General features: G+C 40.1%; 2 protein-coding genes across 9 annotated transcripts in view; both read left to right on the plus strand.

The window, feature by feature from the left end:
• The window catches only part of LOC131683688 (ras-like GTP-binding protein RhoL), a 233,275-nt gene that overhangs the window by 73,053 nt on the left and 139,733 nt on the right, over positions 1–20,489 (plus strand). The window lies entirely within an intron of this gene.
• Positions 1–20,489, plus strand: part of LOC131683683 (extended synaptotagmin-2) — a 73,724-nt gene that overhangs the window by 15,853 nt on the left and 37,382 nt on the right. For 3 of the 8 annotated variants that reach the window (XM_058965883.1, XM_058965880.1, XM_058965882.1), the window contains exons 1-4: positions 3,561–3,691; positions 9,715–10,007; positions 10,074–10,256; positions 10,446–10,866. In XM_058965883.1, the coding sequence (XP_058821866.1) occupies positions 10,252–10,256; positions 10,446–10,866 (426 nt within the window). In that variant the 5' untranslated portion in view covers positions 3,561–3,691; positions 9,715–10,007; positions 10,074–10,251. Of the gene's footprint in view, positions 1–3,556; positions 3,692–9,714; positions 10,008–10,073; positions 10,386–10,445; positions 10,867–20,489 lie in introns of those variants that run through there. The other 5 variants (XM_058965881.1, XM_058965886.1, XM_058965887.1 and 2 more) reach the window with 5 other exon arrangements.

A 20,489-nucleotide genomic window follows, 5' to 3' on the forward strand; every position in this document is an offset into this window, starting at 1 on the left:
GCTCTGACAGAGAAAATCTCAAACTTATTCATGCAAAACCAACGAGCAGATCACGATGGCTCAGCTGAATCCGTACTGCTCTGGATTCTGGATCAACTGGTAGCGAAAGAGCTTCAGGAAATCTTTCTGAAGCCGGCGAACACGGATACGATTACTAAATAGTCAGACCGAGACCGTCGTGATGATCAACAATTATCTGACGTATAGCAACAATGACTATCCTACCTATATTGCAGCTCTTTTTACGTTGACGGTTTGACGAACGGTGCTCGAAAATATTATTAAGATTTTCGTATATAGCAGTGAAAAATTCGTTTGCCTAATGAAGTCGTTTCTTAATGGGAGCAAGTACTTGGATTATACTGATACTGTGGGGCATATGGCGCCTAGCTTCCCAAGCAACCAAAAGTTCGTATAAGGGAACTGCATAAGCTTCTCGTTTTAAGTAATTTTCCAGTGCGTTTTATGTTCTAATAGCGGCATAAGCAGCTTTATAGTTCCATTAAAGCTTAAGCAGCTTGGAAGTTCGCTAAGAACTTTATGTGAACTTTAAAGTGTGCTTTTTAAGTATTATTCGAACTTCTGGTTGCTTGGGTTAGGAGACCAGCTTTATACCCTGTGTACCACCACACAGCGAAACACTGAACTAATGCAAAGATTGGGACCACATTCAATAGCATCTTATAGAATAATAGCTTTTTATTTGTGGATAAGATTGTTCGGCAATTTCAAAAAAAAATCCGAGATGGCATTTTTACAGATATATGCACTAGACTGCCCAGAAAAATGATGAATTTTTGAAAACTCAATCGGCCCACCTATGAGTCGATTTATAGTCCCACCAGGAGTACATGCACCAAATTTGAAGCAAATCAGACAAGTGTAACTACCGGACCAACGTGCCTGAAGTTTGTATGGGATTTTTCAACAATTTACATGGAGAAAACCTACTAGTTTGTATTTTCGCCGCTAGGTGGCACTGTATGCATCGTATTATTACTGTAAGTGAAAATAAGAAAGATAATTCAATTGTCTACAACTTTGTCGAAGACTTCTAGTCAATCCGGCTTTGTTAAAAGAAGTTATTAAAAATTTAACGAAGTGATGTGTGAGTCAGTTTTGCATGGGGCTTCGCAGTGCATGGTTGTGTATCAGTACTTGAGTCCCGCGAATTATACATTTTTGTGAAATAATGGTAAGATTTAGCTGAATAGTATGTTTACAAGAATTGTAGTAAATAATACGAGTTATGTCTTGGTTAGAAAATTTTAGTTCCACCTGTGACCGCATGGAGGGTGCCAACACTAACTTTTTATAGAAGAGAGATAGAGTATCACGATGTTCGGAAGAAATACTGAAAAATGCCTGTTCTATAACTTTGTAGAAGACACCAATTTTCTATCTCTTTCCGTTGAAAAGTTAGTCTTGGCGCCCTCTATGCGGTAACATGTGGAACTAAAATGTTCTAATCAAAACATGACTCGTATTATTTACTATAATTCATCTGAACATACCATTGAGCTAAACCTACCGATTACTTCACAAAATTGTTTAGTTCGTGCAAATCGATTACTGATACACTACCATGCACTGTTAGGCCCCATGCTCAGACATCACTTCGTTAAAAGTTTAATAACTTCTTTTAACAAAGCCGGATTGACTATCAGTCTACGGCAAAGTTGTAGACAATTAAATTATCATTTTTATTTTCACTTACAGTGATAATACGATGCATACAGTGCGACCTAGTGGCGAAAATGCGAGCTAGTGGGCTTTCTCCATGTAAATTGTTGAAAAATCCCATACAAACTTCAGGTACGTTGGTCCGGTAGCTTCAAACTTGTCCGATTTGCTTCAAATTGGGTGCAAGTACTCCTGGTGGGACTAGGAATCGACTCAGGGGTGGGACGATAGGGGTCATATTTTTCCCTGTCACTCTAATATGCACAGACCTTTGCCGAACTTGATCAACTGAATTGATTATAATTAATATAGGGTGGGTGCTCCTATAGTTGAGGTGTACCAATAGTTGCAGTAGTGGGTTATACGCCTAACTAAGGTACCAACCATCAACAAATATTTTTTTATCGATTCATCGCACTAAAATTATGCGACAATAAAACTGTTATCCTTGAAATTTGCTCAAATAACTATTGAAAAAAATGATTTTCTTAGAATTTTGAGCTCCCTTGCACCTATAGTTGATGTAGTGTACCTATAGTTGCAAGTCCCATAAGAAAGCAATGGGATTTGCAACAATAGGAACCGAAATTAGCGATTGCACCACTATTGGTACATGTGTTCCTATAGTGGTACAAGCGGTTTTGAATACATAAATTGGTTATTAAGCCATCTTTATATTTTTCCTATGAAGTAGGGACTGAAAGCTTTCGTTTAATGTATTAACATTGCCCATAGGTCTATTAATCGATTTTTTATCAAAAGTTTTCCTTAAGCATGCGACTATTGGTACATCCACCCTAATATTGATATGTAAGGTAAAGTACCAATTTTAACCATATTATGAAGGGTACCTCACTATTTCATTGATTACTCAGCCTACAATCGCGTATAAATTGACATCAACAGCTTTGCATCGTTGTTAAGAACCAAAATAATAACACAAATGCCCTGAAAACGGTGAAACGCTGGAGTTTGCGCGCAAGGAAAACTAATCGTGTGCTCCAATTGTGGCTCTCGTTGTGACCTTACCATTTGACCCAATCAGTGATGCGAGTTTTCATGTTCAAATGCCAACTTTCAGTTCAATCCACCTCAGCCATGATTCAACTTCAAAGCCTTCCTCAATCATTCACTTTCAAGCTGGCGGGATTTTCATGACAAAACCGTGCGTCTTCATTTCGAATTGATGCTTTTTTATTCACCAACCAAAGCTGTCATCTGCTCTGTAGAAGCCAGTTCAGGTTAAATGTTGGCATGTTTTGTATTTTTAAATGTACCTGAACAGTAAGAAGTATGTTCAGAGTAGCTTTGCTTGCAAAACTTAGTCAATACCCCGGAAGAGAGATATCCACAGGGTCAACGAAATTGAAAATGAATCGGAAATGATTGATCAGCTCGGATGAATGAATGATGCAACGAACGACTGTGAATTGAACATAGTAGGGCATGATTTGAGAGTTGTTCCTCCTTCAAGTTCAAATAAACTTGTTGAAAATTAGCAGCCCTGGACCTAATGCTTTGAAGAAAGATGGCAGGCAATGCTGTAAGCAACGGCTTCAAATAGGTAGAGTAATAATAGAAACATAGCGAAAATGGGCTCATGACCCTATATAAAGTCAACTTTTGGAGTGAATCCATTGCATTTCTTGTACCTATACGCAAGAAATAAATTCAGTATTTAACATATTTACACGATTTAGTATGATTCCCAAGTGAACGGGTTGATGCGAGAGATTTTCTCTGTAGTGTTTGTCGACACTTGGAGAGGTTTCGATCTTTCATTCGTGCAGTTCGGAGTTTAAGCCATCGTCCGTTCTCGTTTTGAGTTCCCTTTGCACGAACAACCAACCATACCCATAATATAAAACGTTCATTTGGAATCGCTTTTAGTGCCGGTATGAATCCGCAAGTGTGAGCACGTAGTAGCGAATTGTAAAGAGCTAACGGATAATTTTTGTTGATGTGTCGCCACATCAAGGCCACAGTAAAGAACTGATTTAGTGAATTGGTATGTTTCGTCTCGCTTGTAGTTTCATTTTGTTATTATTTCTCAAGTGCAGTGATTAGTAAAACTTGATAAGCACACCGATAGCTCAAAAAGTGCAGGAACGATTTTTCGATGCCTTCTTAAGCCACCTGGAAAACAAAATAATTCAGAGATCCATAGTAGGCGAACAATCGGATTACTTGCAATTCTAATCAATCCTACAGGTCAAATTGCTTTGTTATTGTTCATTTGGAATTGATGGATAAGATTCTTGAACGAGTTTTTTACTGCGAATATTGTCGGTGTTAAGAATGATGTCATACACCTAGGCTTACCTCATTCGGTAATGCAATTCTCTTCTCTGCCTCTCGCTACAGTCATCACTGTAGGAGGGAGGAAGATCTAGCACTAGCCAACGTCAGTCGATAGCTGTGGTACAAAAATAATGCTTTGACATATTCAATAGGGCAGTTTAGGCAAGGTCGACAAGAAGTTCTTGATGAACAATAATCACGAGAAAACAAATTAGTTGTCGATGTATCGTTTATCTGATGTATCGACTCTGATCGTCTCCGGGAGGATCAATGTCAACATGTTGTCTTCGGGTGGATATTATTGACTGAAGTTTACCTGGGTATTTTCGAGCACTAGAAGTTTTGTTTCGGTAATTGTTCCGAATCGCAGCTTTTTAGAAAAAAATGTTAATTTTTTGTAAATGGTTCTAACTGCTCTATTCTACAAAAAGCAATGAAAAAAATTAGGGAGGAAGGCTTTAAAGTAGTTTAACCTTCTTTAGGTGTTGACTTTTTGTAACGAATAAAGTGTTATTGGGTCATATTGACCCCGATTTCGAGCTCAGTTTTAAGACACATTTTCAACCAAATCAATATGAACTGGTACTTAAATTGTTTGTTTGAGTTTAAATTTTCAGTTAAAGAAATGTTTAGAAAATTAACAAGTATAGTAAAAATTCCTAATTGAAACATTTTTTGGGAAAGTATATTGTATACATGTTTGTTTCTGATTGAAACATGATTGAATTTGAGATGCCAGAAGAACTGTGCAATCTCTAGTACTTCTTCCTTTTCTGAAACCATATTGAGAATTAGATAATATGTTCTCTCGTTCTGCCCATATTTCTAAGCGTTTGAGAATAACTCTTTCCCATAATTTGCGTATACATGATATTAAACTAATGGGACGTCTACTATCAACTAATGATGGATTTTTGCCTGGTTTTAGAATGCTCACTACCTTAATTTCGCGCCCATCATACGGAAGAGTATTTTGTGATATGAAAAGGTTAAATAAATTTAGTAAATGAATTTTACCAATATCAGGTGAATTAGAAAGAACGATAAATTTTATTTTATCTAATCCAGGGGAAGTGTTTTTACATGAATTCAATGCAAAATTAATTTCCTCTAGTGAAAGAGGAGAGCCCAGATGTGGAAAAGGACTGAGAGATGTTTGGGAAAATGTTTGGGAATTGTTAGTAACAATCTCAGGACAAACCTTTGAAGCAAATTGATCAATCCAATCTTCAGAATATTCAGAATTTGATGTATCAGTAGGGTTATAATTACGAAGTCTTCTAGCAGTGGACCATAGTGTGGACAATGTACTGTTCCTATCTAAATTTTTAATCAAATTTCTCCAATAAAAAGGTTTCTTCAATTTTGTTTGTGTAAACATAGCTTCCATTTTGCGATAGTGTAGATAAGATTATCCAGTAAACCAGTTGAACGAAATTGTTTGTAAGCCAAAGATTTAGATTCTAGAAGGGTGGAACATTCTGTATCCCACCAAAATATAGGATTTTTTATATTTTTTGCGTATAGCTTTTTTGGTTTGAGCTTGTAGTAAACATTGTAGTATAGTTTCGCTAAACCATTTATAGTTATCAAGAGTTCTTAACGATCCATAAATTTATGGATTTTTATAGATATTAATTTTGAAAATTTTGACCGATCTATATTATTAGTTAATTCTGTTGATATGTATTCTAAAGAATTGTATAAAATAGAAGAGAATTGAAAATTTATTAGAATTGGTAAATGGTCACTGGTATGAATTCCTACTTACCATTTCCTAAGCAACTCTTATTAGATAATCAGCAGTCAAACATGATGAAGTCGGTGTGCAATCTCCCAAAATCATCGTCACAGCGCAAAGCAACGCAAAGTCACATGCACGCGAGCACACGACACGTTAACATACCGCCGCTTAAGCCCATCGCGAGTAATGAGGTGAACGTTTTAGCACTTTCGAAGTTTCAAACGCAGTCTCAAAAGCAAACCTACAAACGTCCATGTTCACGCGATCATGAATCGGTCACGTCCGGAAATCACTATCCTAGGTTCATACATTCAGTATGACCAATCAAAATTTGAATTAGTTTTTGAATGCCAGTTAACGTCGCAAAACGTATTTTTTCCAGAGACGTTCTACAAAAAGCTTCGTCATTTTTGCATAGAAAAATTACAGAATGTTATTGAAACGATACATTGTAATGTACAAAAGTTTTGATACATACACAATTTTTTCTGCCGAAATCTTTTTTTGCACCTTTTAGCCGCAAACTCAACAGCTGAGATCTTAGCAAGCAATTTTTATTGCTGGGATCCAGTGGCGTAGCCAGGGGGGAGGGTTGGTGGTTAACCCCCACCCACTAAACCAAAATTAATTGAGTTGAAAAAAAATTATTGGCGGTGATCAGTTAAAAAAAATAAATATTTTTAATATTTAAATAATAATTTTGGAAGTACTACGATGGGATGCATATGAAAAACGGAATGCGGAGACGGCGCGTGAACAACGAATTGCAACAGTAGCTTGGAAAATCATCCATTGTTCGCTCAGCGAAATTTGGGCGGCTGCATGTTTTCAGAATGGTGAACAACTTGGTAAAATGTTTCTAGAAACTAATCGTTCTCAACACATTGCATTCAAAATCACTAAGCATGCGTAGATCTCCCGCCAGCATGCTCCAGGTTTCTTGACCGTAGAGGACAACTGGTCTAATGAGTGATTTGTAGAAGATTAACTTCATCCGGTGTCGTACATTCGTCGATCAAAGGGTTATTCGAAGCCCAAAGTAACAACGTTAACCTGCTAGAATACGTTTCTAAATTTCTCTGTTGGTGTCATATTGGCGGTCATTAATGAGCTCAAATACACTTGCTCACTTAGTAAACGAAATGGCGACAAGGCGGGTTAAAACATGCCAACGAGCGGTAGGTTATTGAAACATTGTTCTAGGCAACCCGCCCTAATTGTGGGGGTATCAACCAACTCGATATCATCGCCATCACTTTCGCCGTTAGTCGGATGTACGTTACCACCATTGTCTCAAGAATGTGTGCCACAATATTGACGTTACCGGCGAAGCCAAAAAGGTGAGCAGACTTCCGGAAAACCGTATCAATCCTAGCTCTTATTATCATACCTTATCGTAGCCTTTTCCGAGCCTCAAAAGGACCCGAAAGTATTTCTAATACTCATCACATATCATTCGATCTATTTTCGCTGGTCCGGAAATCCGCATTTGGGCATTATATGCTAGTTTCCTCAACGAACTCGTTTGCTAACGGTGATTGGCGGTGACAAGGAATATGATTGCTCGATAACTATTTGTAACAATCCCACCTAACACTCTTTTTAAAGATAGGACATACTACTTCCTCCATCCAATCTTCCGGTAAAATCTGTTTCTGCCAGATCTTTAAAACCACCCAGTGGAGTGCTCTACACAACGCCTCTCTTCCGTGTTTCAGCAGCTCACATGGCAGTTGATCATTGCCAGCGGCTTTATCAGTCCTCAACCCGCCGATCACCTCATGAATCTTCGGTAGATTTTGCGCTGGGAATCTGTCGTCGGCTGCGCATGTCCCCAGACTGATTCTTGCGATACTCTCGTCGTCTACTGCTATTTCGATGTTCGTCATAATACACTTATCGATCAGTTCACACTCGGTTGTGAAAAGGTCTCCATTAGTATCTCTTCATATGTCAGCTTGTGGCACATAGCCTTTGCTTGAGCGATTTACTTACTCGTAGAATTTTCATAACTCTGTACAGATGCTCCATCGCTTCGGTATCCCGACCTTCCTGTAGGCGATTTCGAATCTATATTCACGCTGTGGAAGGTCCGCACATTTGTGATGTTGGAGAAATTTTTTTCCGTTCATTAGAACGTGGTCGATTTGGTTCTCAGTTTGTTAATCAGGTAATCTCAGGGGCGGGTTCATGTCACTGATGAGGAGCTTCACATTTTACCGCGGGCTCCAAATGCGCGTAAAATGTATCTTTCTCGTTTTCGAGTCACGCTTCGTGAGGGCAGTGCACGTTAACGATGCTGTAGTTGTATAAATGACCTTTGATCTACACACATCGTTTCTCTGATCGTCTGGTACTTGATTACGCGTTGGCGCATCTTACCCAGCACTACAAAGCTGATTCCCAACTTGTTTGTTGTGCCTTCGCTCTAGTAGAATGTAACAGAGCGATGCCCGCTTTTCCACACATTCTGTCCTGCCAAGGAAAGTGCTACGTCTTTGAAGTTGCGAGTTTTCAGCTCATTGTGTAGGATTTGTTCGAACCCAGGGAAGCAAAAAGACTTACAGTTAGATGTGCCAAGTTTCTAATCGTAGTCCTTTTTTCGTTACGTGGGCTTTGATCGATTATTCTGTTACGTGGGCTTCTATCGATTATTTGATTATTATTCCTGATTCTTCGTAACGTGGTATTTTTCGGGCAGCTTGTTGGGTTTGACACAACCTCCTGTCTCTTCGGACAGCCGCGCGAGGTTTCTTTGCTACCTCACGTCTTCAGTGTTGTCTACGGTAGGGTTATAGCGCACATGCCCACTCGCACCTTCTTATTTCGCTGCACACTGCACAAGACGGTAGTACCCAGTCGATGTCGGGCTACAGATTAAATGTCATTAATACACGCACAGGAAATCATGAGATGGGAGCTTGTTAACACTGGGAAGTATTCACCATTTGATGACTAAACTTCGAAGTTGATGGTTTCGAAATTTTATGATGTTGACCGTAAGATATATTCCATTTTAAATCTCTATGATGATATGAAAGGTATTCTTTCTTTTTTTCCTTATTTTTAGAATGGAATGATAACCGCCTAACTGTTTTTGTTTCTGAACTTTCAATATTTTATCAAATTTACATTATATTGAAGCATTTTTGAAAAAATCAACGATTTTCGTTGAAACCTCCCTCCCAAACCAAATTTCTGGCTACGCCACTGCTGGGATCTAAATAATAGTGAGGTTTGATAGCTGAAATTTGGAAAATATTTAACTGAGAATCAGTAAACAAATTTCACTAATTGCGTAATTTCACGATTTTTCATTAAATAATGTTTATAAATTATCAATTCAATCAAGACATATTTTGGTATATTAAGGATCCATCCTCTTATTGAGAAAGTGTGACCTACGATGGTTTTTGAGCAAAATACTGAGTGTTTTTATTTCAGAAATATTATTTTAACGAAAATGTTGGTAACAAATGGTCACTTGTTGACAATTGTTCGGTTTATTACAAACTAAGTTAGGATGAAACATGTTGAAATAAATAAACCCAATATAGTAAACAATCACAACTTTTTTCGATGTATTTTATTAAAATAAAACTTGATTAATTCAATGAAATTGACAAAATCGCAATAATTTCAAGTGACTAGTTTTTGTTTATATTTTGAAATTCTTATTGGGGTGTTATCGCCCGAAAAAACAGGACCACTCTAGTGTATACCTTTCTGAAAATGACAGAAAGTCAATAAACACGTCGTACATTTCCCAACTTAGTAAACAATTCTTGCTAGATCGTATAACGCCAAGAGTAACAATTATTATCATCATTACCAGTTGACATACCGTCTATCCTTTAATATTTGAAAGGTATTCTTACGACTGTGACATCAGTGCAGATCGTTTTCTTACACAACATTTGATCCTGTTTCAGTTTTTCGTGTTTATTTTCCCTCGAATTGTATATTCTCTCATCTTCTATTTTTAGCATGATTCAAACATCACATTCATTTTTTCTACATTGAACTCGAATCGCCGGCTGCAAGAGCGGCATCCGCCATCGACTATCGCTGGGAAGCAAAAATCATTGTACTCTCGGCCGCACCACATCGGCAGCTGATTATACTACACTCCACTGAACAGCATGGCCACTGCTCACGATTGCTCATAAATATTCTCAAGAAATTGTAGATGGTTGCTTCGAATGTTCACGCGGGCAGTCATTTGGTTGGTGGCATTCGGCGCGGTTTAAATATTTGCAGTGCATTGCCGAGAATTCAGGTGGTTATTCCCGTCTCACCTTTTATTTTCCTTGGTTAATATTCTGTCCTACTGTTTCTTTTTCAGTTTTGGTTGTTATCAGTATTTTGTTTGTAAACAAATTGGCTATATCTGATGAATTGATACTAAGTTCGCGAGGGCGAAGCTATACCTAGTGATAGTGATTATTTTATGAGAGAACTTTTCTGGTCCTAAAGGCGAGAGCCGTAGTGAGTGATTTTTCTATCGTCAGCGCGGAGAAAAAATGAGGTTCGTTTTCACACGAAACACATTCCAATTCGTTGGAATCATGCTATGACTTCAGTCTCGCTCCATCGCCAATCGCATAAAGATTAGATCATAGTTTTCGATGTAGGAATAACACGTCGTATTGTGGAGGTTAATTGAGTTATCACCTCTAGCATTTCATGTTTTTGTATCTTTTCTCGTTCTGAACAGTGATTTAGCCAGCAGCTCTAGTGACATTGGAGGGTCGTCTGTGGCTGCAGTACCGCCCAGCGAGAGCGACAATCTGTTGAACGACGCAAATAGATCTAACAACAGCGTCGAAATGGCTGGCGCCAGCAAGGAGCAAAGTCTGGAAAAAGCTGAACTGGAAAATGCATCGTCGTCTACCGACCATGACAGTGTTGTCTCCCTGTTATACTCCTTCGCCAAGAAGGTAGTCACAGTGGGTATTATCTACTGCGTTGGCTACATGGGCTGGTCTGTAGCGTGGCTAATTACACCGGTAATCCTGTCTGTGGCACGCGACCAGTGGCGTAGGAAAAACGAAATTCGTCGAAACGTGGCCAAAGCATCGGCGCTGGCGAGTGATAAAGATGTCATCCTGGCTCGCCTTGGCGATTTACCTGCTTGGGTGAGTAAAGAATAGTTTTTCTTCGCTATATTTTTAGTGAGCTTATCGATGTTCTGACAAAGAAAATCGTTTCAAAATCAAATCTCTGTAAACATGAGTTATTGTAGGGCAGCTTGTTTAGCTTCAATAAGCAATTAAATTGTGAGTTTCTTTTTTGTACATTTTATTGATATCCCGAGCAAAGTCAAACATCAAAATTACAGCAAGTAGACATCATATTGTGATATCAGCCATCAAATTGAAATCTTATCACAACATCAAGTTTAGTTCTCAATTTGATATCAGACTCTGCTCGGGATTGCTTACGGATACAGGTACTTGGAAAGAACAATACACAAATATTCAAACTAGTAGTACCTGAATAGATTAGAGACTTTCACGCCGAAAAAAATGACAGCATTAATTTCGAAACACGGGCAGATTTAAAAATTGCTTCTTGGAATGTTAAAAGGTGTTGCAAGATACCCTGCTACGAAGCGACTCATCATGTGAGAAATGGTCAAATTTTAGTTATTTTCGATCGTTCCATGATTTATACTTCATTCTAATAAATTGTCGAGACAAGAAATTGCAATAGGTCTCAGCAGCAAAAAATGGTGCTTTATCTGGGAGTTGATGGAAAACACATTTTTTATTTGATTTCGATTTCAATTTTTTTTACTTGATTGCAATTTCAAGAAAGCAAAAATCGTCGTTTTAGTGTACGTGATAAGGTAACACACATAAATTGATGCTAAATTGTTTCAATACATCGAATACTCTGCCATTCTACGCATAGATGTACCATTTTTATGGGATTTCCTACATACATGGGACGTCTATACATGGGCAGTACTGTTCTGATTAAGTTGAGCCCAAAAAACTTCGTTGTATTTTGCAGACCAAACGGCTCTTCCACGTTTGACATGATGTCATTTAGCATAATGCCATTTAGCATAATACCATTTGGTATAATGCCATTTGGCATAACGATCATTTGATTTAAAGGTGATTTGGCATTTGGAATAATGATCAGTTGGTATTACACCATTTGGTATAAAGCCATTTAGCGTAATGCCGTTTGGTATAATCACCATTCAGCAAAAAACCATTCGGTATAATGATTATTTGATATAATTAAGATGATGGGTTTTTACGCCCATTTGAGGATTGCTTCTGAAGCATATCCTGAAATGGGCTTTTCCCATTCTAGAAACATTTCATGTAGACCGACCCAGGTCAGATGAAAAATAAGAATAAATAAATAAATAAATAAATAATTTACGTTTAGTACAGTGGACATTGGACGAATAACAATTTAACATCTAACTATTCAAACTTACTTATGTAAATTAAAATAGAGATTCTGATGTTTTCTTGTAAGAACAGTTCATGTTCAAAAGAAGGGGAAATTACTAACGATTTGCTTTGCATAACTTTGGCGATTTATTAATATTTTCTGGAACTTTAAAAAGTGCTGCAAGATACCGTGCTACGGAGCGACTCATCATGTGATAAATAGTCAAACTTTTACAACTACATCATTTATACATCATTCTAAGAAATCGGCGTGATATGAAAGTGCAATGGATCTCTGCAACAAAACTCTGTGTTTTATCTGGGAGTTGATTTGTCTGTTTTATTTCAATTTCGAATTTGTTTATTTGATTTCAATTCAAGGTTGCAACGAACGTTTTAGCGCAGGTGGCGAGGTGTAACGCGCATAAATTCACGCAAAACGGTTTCGATATATCGGATATTCTGCAGTTCTACACATATCAGGAATTCTACACATAATTGTGCCGTGCTCTATAAGATTTGCTATATACAATGAGTGTTTATGCATGAGCATTACCGTGAAAACGAAAAAGTGTAATATGTAATTAGATTAATGGGTTCATTGTTATCTTCATGTGATAATATTTTGGAATGCTGGGGGAATGGGTTTGAAAGAGGAGATGAGGTGGAGGGTTTAGTAAGGTGATGGTAGAGGTCGATGGCGTCAGAAATCCTTTATCTTATTGCGGTATCGGTATGCGGAGCGGATGAAGGGACAGCGGGTGTGATTGTGGTCCAAGACAGAGGGGAGGTGCTGAATGTGAGAGGTGTTAAGGTAAGGGAGGGGATAGCGATGCCACAACCAACTGCACATTATACCTTCAATTTGAGACCTGGTTTGAAAAAATTGGTTTAGTCCTCACTGAAGAACCGATGTGCCCGGAAGCCGGGACTTCCGGCCTTCCGGAATCGTCGACAGAGGATAATATATTCAAAGAATGATTGATTTGCAATGATCCAGACCTGCGAATCGAAGTAATTTGGTTACCATTCCATTAGATTTAAAGCCTCTGAGGTATTGCGATTATAACGGTTTATATGGGAAATTTCAATGTGACCTTACTAATTAACCAGTACCTCTGGAACCGAAAGTCAGAATTGAATGAAAGTCAATAACAGTTAATGGAAGTATCATATTTTTAATTTGAAATCAAGTTTGTAAAAATCAGTACAGAATTCTCTGAGAAAAAGATCGGGTCTTGACTTTTATTTTTTTATTTTGATTATAGAAGTTTTAACCTTAGGGTCATTCGCCTCTTTCCGGGTTAGTGAAATCTCCTTTGGAAAAATCTCTAACCCTATGTGCGGGGTTGGGAATTGAACCCAAGTGAGCTGCGTACAAGGCAATCGAATTACCAACTACGCTATGCCCGTCCCCACTTAGGCATTCATCAAGTTCCCCGGGGGCATCAAGAACCGTTATAGGCGGCCAATGTGATCTAGACCGGCAAATCCAAGTAATGTTGCATCCATTTTAATATGTATTGTATCATTTGGACATTATGGCGGTACCAGTTGATATGGGAATTCGCTGTGTGACTACATCCTTCAACCCGTAACTCCGGAACCGGAATTCCAATCGATAAAATATTCAATAGCAATCGATGGGAACGTTGCACCTTTCATTTGAGTTGTGCAAATCGGTCCAGCCATCTCTGATAAACAGAGGCGATATTTTTTGCGCCACTCGTACATACACAAACATTTTCCAATTTTGTTGAACTAAGTCAAATGACATATGAGTCACGGCCCTCCGGGCCCCGTTTAGGAAGTCGATTTTTGGAGCGATTGCTGAACCTTTCCATATGAGGCAAAAAGGTCGTATTTTGGCGCAGACCAAACAGTACATCGTTTTTCAGACACTAAGTAAATACAATTCAGAGTCTCGAGCAAACTCCGGACAAGAGCTGTGATTGGTGGGTAACATCAGAAAACTTCGAGGGAATTAAATTATCATCACCAGTAACGGATGTCAAATAAGAAACTCATCAGTGGAAGGATGTAAACACGTATATAAACACAAAAGTGCAAGGTCAAATTCTTATAAACCGTTATAAACAAAAGAGAAAATAAGTAAAAAGATTCTCTCATTTACTGATGGGACATAATGAAAAAAGTGTTCACATAAATCCAAAATTGAACAGACATTTTTCTGTCGATCAAGTAAGATTTGAGTCATTCCAAAACTTTACCACAAAGAGCGTGTGGTTACATTTCCGCAATTATAATTTTTTCATACTTTTTTCGAAAGCGGCGGACAGAGTAGTGTATAGTACCTACATCTGCCTGGAAACGATCCCGTAAATAACGAGCGATGCGCGAGGTGTGAGTTATGCAGATGTAGCTGTGCGTGTATGCAAATAGGTTGAAGCTGTGTTGAGCTTCTGAAATGTACAATGAAAAGCATGTGAAAATTAACAGTTGCAAACAGTTGATTACAAAGCAGCCAATGTTTTGTGCCCTAATCAGAGTAACACTCCGGACAAAGTGGGACATCAAAATTACAGTAACAAGAAAACATATTCTTATGTCAGCATCAAACTGAAAACTTATTTTGATCTTAGTGTTTGTAGATCAAATATGACTTCAAATTATGATCGAATTTTGCTTAAATGCTTTGTTTCTTAGAAAAAAAATTTCGTTTATAACACTCCTTACTTCTTTACGCCACAGAACTACATCAAGGTATTATTTCGTGGGGGGATTCGTTGTGCTTTCGTCGCACCTCCCTCTTCCGCTCCATCTCGGAGCCTCACTTGGTTCATGGAATGGCTCGTCTTATGAGCCTTGATTCAACTATCGACTCCTCTTTTGCTTCCTGTCGCCGTTCTGCTCTCGTCCCCGTGAACCGTTTAGATGTTGATTCCGTGAGCCATTTAGCTCATGTTTCGGTGAGTTATTCAGCTCCCGGTCCTATCACGATCCACTTGGATAGCCCCCAACGATGAACTTACCTTACTCCGACCGATAGTTCCCCGACGGAGGATTCTCCCCCGACACTGATTTTCGCTTCGCATTTAACTCCCAGCTCTATCGAGATCAACTCAGATACTATCCTACTCCGACTGAGAGTTCTCCACCAACGGAATGTCTCTCGGTACCGGTGTTTATTTCGTGAGCCAATTAGCTCCCCTTTTCGTCACGATTCTGCGGGGTAGACCACGGCGGCGAATCTACCCCAACGTGAATTCCCCCACGGTAGATTGCTCCAGATACCGATGTTCGTTTCTGTGAGCCATTTAGCTCTCCGCTTCGTCTTTTCGGTCTAGTCGCCGCCGGTGGACCTAGCCTACTCAATGGGCCAGCCAGTAGGTGCTAAGGTCCATCCAGCGATTCCGAGTGGAACGTAGCTTCCGGTTCACTGGCACCCCACTGCTAGCTATTCGACGCGGTCTACTCAGTCTAATCCTCGGCGGTGGATATTGCTTACTCACGAGCTACCCGGTAGGGTGTCGAGGTCGATCCGGCGATTCCGGTGAAGCCTGACGTTTGGTTCACTGGCGCCCCGACGACCCGAACTCGGTGCTATGCCGCGTACTACTCAACTGGTCCCCGGCGCAGGACCCAGTCTACACCGTCAGAGTTCCCCGGCGGCCGTTTTTCTCTCGCAACCCGATTTGTGGTTCCACGACGGCGTTCTAGCCAATGGCGCTACTTTATTGGTCCCTTCGCCACTTCCGCTGCAGCTCGGAGAGTATATTCGTTAGCAATCTGTTGATAGCGTCCCAGATATGCTCGTCGTGGTACATCTCTTCGATGATATTGTCCTCTGTTATACCAGGCATACCCCTTCGGACTTCTTCGAACCTAGGTCATTCGAAGACCACGTGTTTCTGTGTCTCTTGCACATTCACACACTCTGGGCAAAGGGGTGACGAAGCATGTCCAAACCGATGCAGATACTTCCGGAAACATCCATGCCCGGACAAAAACTGCATCAAATGGAAGTTCACCTCTCCATGCTCCCTATGTACCCAAGCAGACACATTTGGGTTGAGTCGGTGGGGTCCACCTTCCTTTCTCCGCGTTGTCCCACTCTTGCTGCTACTTAGCCAACAAGTCCGCATACCGCCTCTGACGATATGGTTCTGTACGCACCCGCGACATGAACAGTCATTAGGCGAAACGTGCTTGTCAACTTCGTCCGGTTCCGCTGTGAGTTCAGCGCAGCAGCCTAGGCCGGTACACCATACCTCAGTATTGAGGATGCAACACCCGCCAGGAGACGTCTCATACTGCCTCTGGCTCCTCCGTGATTGCCTGCCATGTGTTTCTCACTTAGATCAGTGCTATGAGATAAACCACACGAAATTGATATGCGCAACACTTGAGATTCAGTCATTATCAGTGTGGACAACCATTTTATTAGCAATAAACGTGAATTTGAAGTGTTTAGCATTTGAAAATCGCAGAGTGCACAATTCTAAGAAAATCTAATGCTGTGTTATTGTAATTTGGGTTCCTTTTATTTAGTTTTAAAATTCTAGTGAAGCTATTATATTATTTCAGAATATACCCATTTTCAATCATTTCTTTATGTATGCATGTATTTATTCGTTTATTTTTGTATTAGTTTTTATATTTATTTTTCTATTTTTCTATTTATTTATTTATTTATTATGTATAGAATTTATTGGTTTATTTTTTATATATTTAGATGATAGTCCAACGGAGTGGTTTTCCACCGTAGATGGATTCATCTCCTAGGAATTAATTAGACAATTCTAGGGGATTAAACTTTGTTTAAGGCAAGACAAGAATTAATGGTAACTATATCGTGTCATGTCGGAAATATTGAAAAGATCTATATTGTGATTCAGAATGAAACGATGGTAGATTTTATTGATTAACGAAATGCGTTCCTAAGTTCGTGAAACATACTCTTTATTTCAAAAAAGACCAAATATAACAAAAAGGTTCTTTATCCAGTTTCAAATAATTGCTGATAAACCTTAATTTGAAAGTGGATAAAGGAACGAGAGTTGAATTCTTCAAGATATAAGAGATACAAGATACAGATCGCAAACACCAGAGTAAAGTATGCAGCGATTGCAAGAAACAAAATTAGTCACTTTAAACCATCACCGTCACCTAACACCAATCCTATTGAAAATGTCAAATTCGAGTAGTTTTGAGTTTGTTAGGCCTGCAACAAAAATGCTGCGATGTCCTGTTGGGCGGCCTTGCGCCAATTAGCCAGAACCTTGGCTATGGCTGATGAAAATATCGATGTCGACATGTTCTTGCTACTCAACATGGTCGGTCTCAACTGACGCTTTCCCATAGTAACGTAAATTTTGCCCAGGTACTAGTTCACGCCAGATGCTCCGACGTGCCGGCCTAAGGCGCGAAACGATGAGGCCGTGGCAACAGTGATTTTTAGCTCACCCTGTAGAGAAAGATAAAATATTTAGATTTCAATTATTAAATATGCAAAATTTTGAGGTAAAAACCTGTTTTAATCCACCTAGTGGTGCAATTGTGCCTTTCTCATTTGTCCAAACTATGATTCCATGGCTGGTTATGTTCAATAAAATGATGCAAATGTATATTACATACTCAGTACGATTTGCACATACATACAATGGATCGACAGCCAAGATCTTGAGATACTATTTTCCGATCTCGACGAACTGGGTGGAATGGCATATGACACTCGGCCCTCCGGCCGGGATTAGGTTGACGATTTTTAGAGTGATTACATAGCCTTTCTATATGAGAAAAGCAAAACAACTTTTTCTCCACTAAGGAGAAACTTTGCCGGTAAAGGGTACACAACCCAAAACTACATTAGTTATGGAATTTCTCATCTAATCCTCTGGAACCGTCATATTGTCCAGCTCTAGAAACTCGGATGATCGCGCATGTGTGGGGTACCACCGAGTTCTCGATAGCAGCCAGCTCTATCTCCAACTTCAGGTACTTCAGCACTTCCAGATTCCTCGGAACGACTCAAGTCCTCAAAAGTATAACACGAACCCATCTTGGAACCTCATCCAGCCTCCGCATTTTCTTCAACTCTACGGCCAATGGGCGATACCTGTTAATTTTTCCAACGTGAGTATCCGGATTGTGGTTCAGGAGAACGGCGGCGTGCTGATTTGGCATTGACAATCTGGGCGGTCGTTGCGTACGAATTGGCCCGATAGAACAGTGCGATCTCTATATAGCTTGCTACGGACATTTTCCAGCAACGCTGTTGTGTTTTGGTGCCAAACATACGTTCTGCAATTCTTTGTCCGCATTTTCCTGTCCTAGATGGCTATCATGTCGGCCTCGATCGTTATCGATCGTTAAAGAGAGTTCACCTCGCTTGTGCCACAGGTTCGATGCAACCTTGTTCATACTCCATGCCGGTTGGCATGTTCCACATAGTATTCTCGCAGTCGTCGTACCTGCGCTACGCATAGTGCCTGCATGTCGATAATTCCTTGCTTCTTTTCAACCAGGACAATGTGAATCTCTCCAACCCCGACTGATGATGGTGAATTTCTGCTTGTCTAAACGCCTTCCTAAATCTTCTCTTAAGATCTTCCAGATCGGCCCGGCTCCATTTGATGACGCCGAAACTGTAGGTCAACTCTGTGACAGAAAACGTCTTGATTGCACTGACCTTATTCTCCGCGTTCAGGAGAGACTTCAAGACACAAATCACTTCACTCAAGAACTTATCTTGGACCTCAAGCTTGGTGTCGGTGTGATGGATCCCGAAGAGCTGTCGGAATCCGAGATACTCATACGATTCGCCTTGAACCATGTCCCGAATCATCTCGCCTTCGTCGATCGCGTAGCCACCATTGTCGACCAATCGCCCTGATAGTAGCTGAACCGATCGGCATTTCTCTAGATCAAATTCCATACCAATGTACCACCATTAATCCTTTCGACTGATTTGATGACTACACCCAGTTGTTCCGTCAAGTCAGCATAGATTTTCAAATCGTCCATGTCGATGTCCATGGGTCACCTCTTCCGGTGAGCTTTCTCCATACCTTATCTGATAGCCATGTCCGTTTCAATTGAGTGTCCCACTCAGGGGATTCATTGCCAAATAAAACCAAAGTGGGATGAAGGTCTTGTAATATCCCCGTCAAGATGCGGAGCGTTTTAGACCGCGACTCGTCTTCTCGTCGTCCAGATCCCCATCTCCTGTCGTATGAACCTTACGACTGCAGGATCAATTTTATACATCTTCAATACCTTGATAGGGAACAAGTGCGGTATGGAGAATGCCTTCTTGTAATCGATATAGGCCAAACAAAGGTTCCGTTAGTTATACACTACTTGTCCAACAATGACTGCATCCATGCTGGCTTGCGTGGTTTCTTGCAACCCTTCTGCTTGTCTGTCAGGGCGCTATTCGGCCCACAATAAATCAATACGTATATGGTGATGATGGTGCTCCGGATCTTGCACAGAGTTAATGGACAGGTAATTTGATGGGTTGGACGTGTTGCTTATCTTGGGCAACAAAAATTGATTCACGGGTGGTGAAATCCGGCAATAGGCGTGGTTCGCGTAACGCGCTGTTGCAAATACAACCATCTTGGGACGTACAACGGTTAGCTTCCTGTACCAAAAGTTTTGGACACCGTCTGGTCCACGTGCCGATCAATTCCTAAGGTAACGCGTAGTCTCGTTTTCATCATTGGTTTCGACGGTGACAGCTGACATCTCGTCAATTTCCCTTCTCTCGCTTTAGCCACGGTTGCCCTATTGTACGGGGGCTTCCCAAATACCGGCCCGAAAGCTAATGACATCGGATGATGGACCTTCGACACAATCGGGATTCTCGTTGCTCGATTTGGTTATACAACACTCGCTCGTTATCACTGAACCTCCGATTTTGTTGTCGTCACTTCGCATAGCCAGTATAACGCCTTAACTTTTTTGATAAGACACTTAATTGCTGTATTAGTGTGCTGAGTTTCTCCTTCAGCTGGAGAACTCGCAACAAACGAAGTTTAGTAGGTGCAATGATCGCAGCCATATGATAATATAACTTGGTCAATCTTTTGCCGTCGCTGCACTCGGTCATCATTCCAATAGCGACACGTTTATTCGAAATCCGACTCTTCAATCTCCGCTGCCATACTTTCCTAGTGATGTTGGAGCGAGTCACTTGTTTGTGTAAGTCGGTATCCTACACATCTAACGGTCGCCACTGCAGCACGGAATGCTTTTAGCTAGGTTCTGTACAAATTCCAGGTATATTGGAAGAATATTTCCGTTCATGACTTGAAGTACGCAGGTCTACTTAAAAGATTACTACAGCTTCGGGATTCTTAGGCACGATATTGGGTCCT

The sequence above is a fragment of the Topomyia yanbarensis genome, chromosome 2, assembly GCF_030247195.1.
Source record: "Topomyia yanbarensis strain Yona2022 chromosome 2, ASM3024719v1, whole genome shotgun sequence".
Taxonomy (NCBI): domain Eukaryota; kingdom Metazoa; phylum Arthropoda; class Insecta; order Diptera; family Culicidae; genus Topomyia; species Topomyia yanbarensis.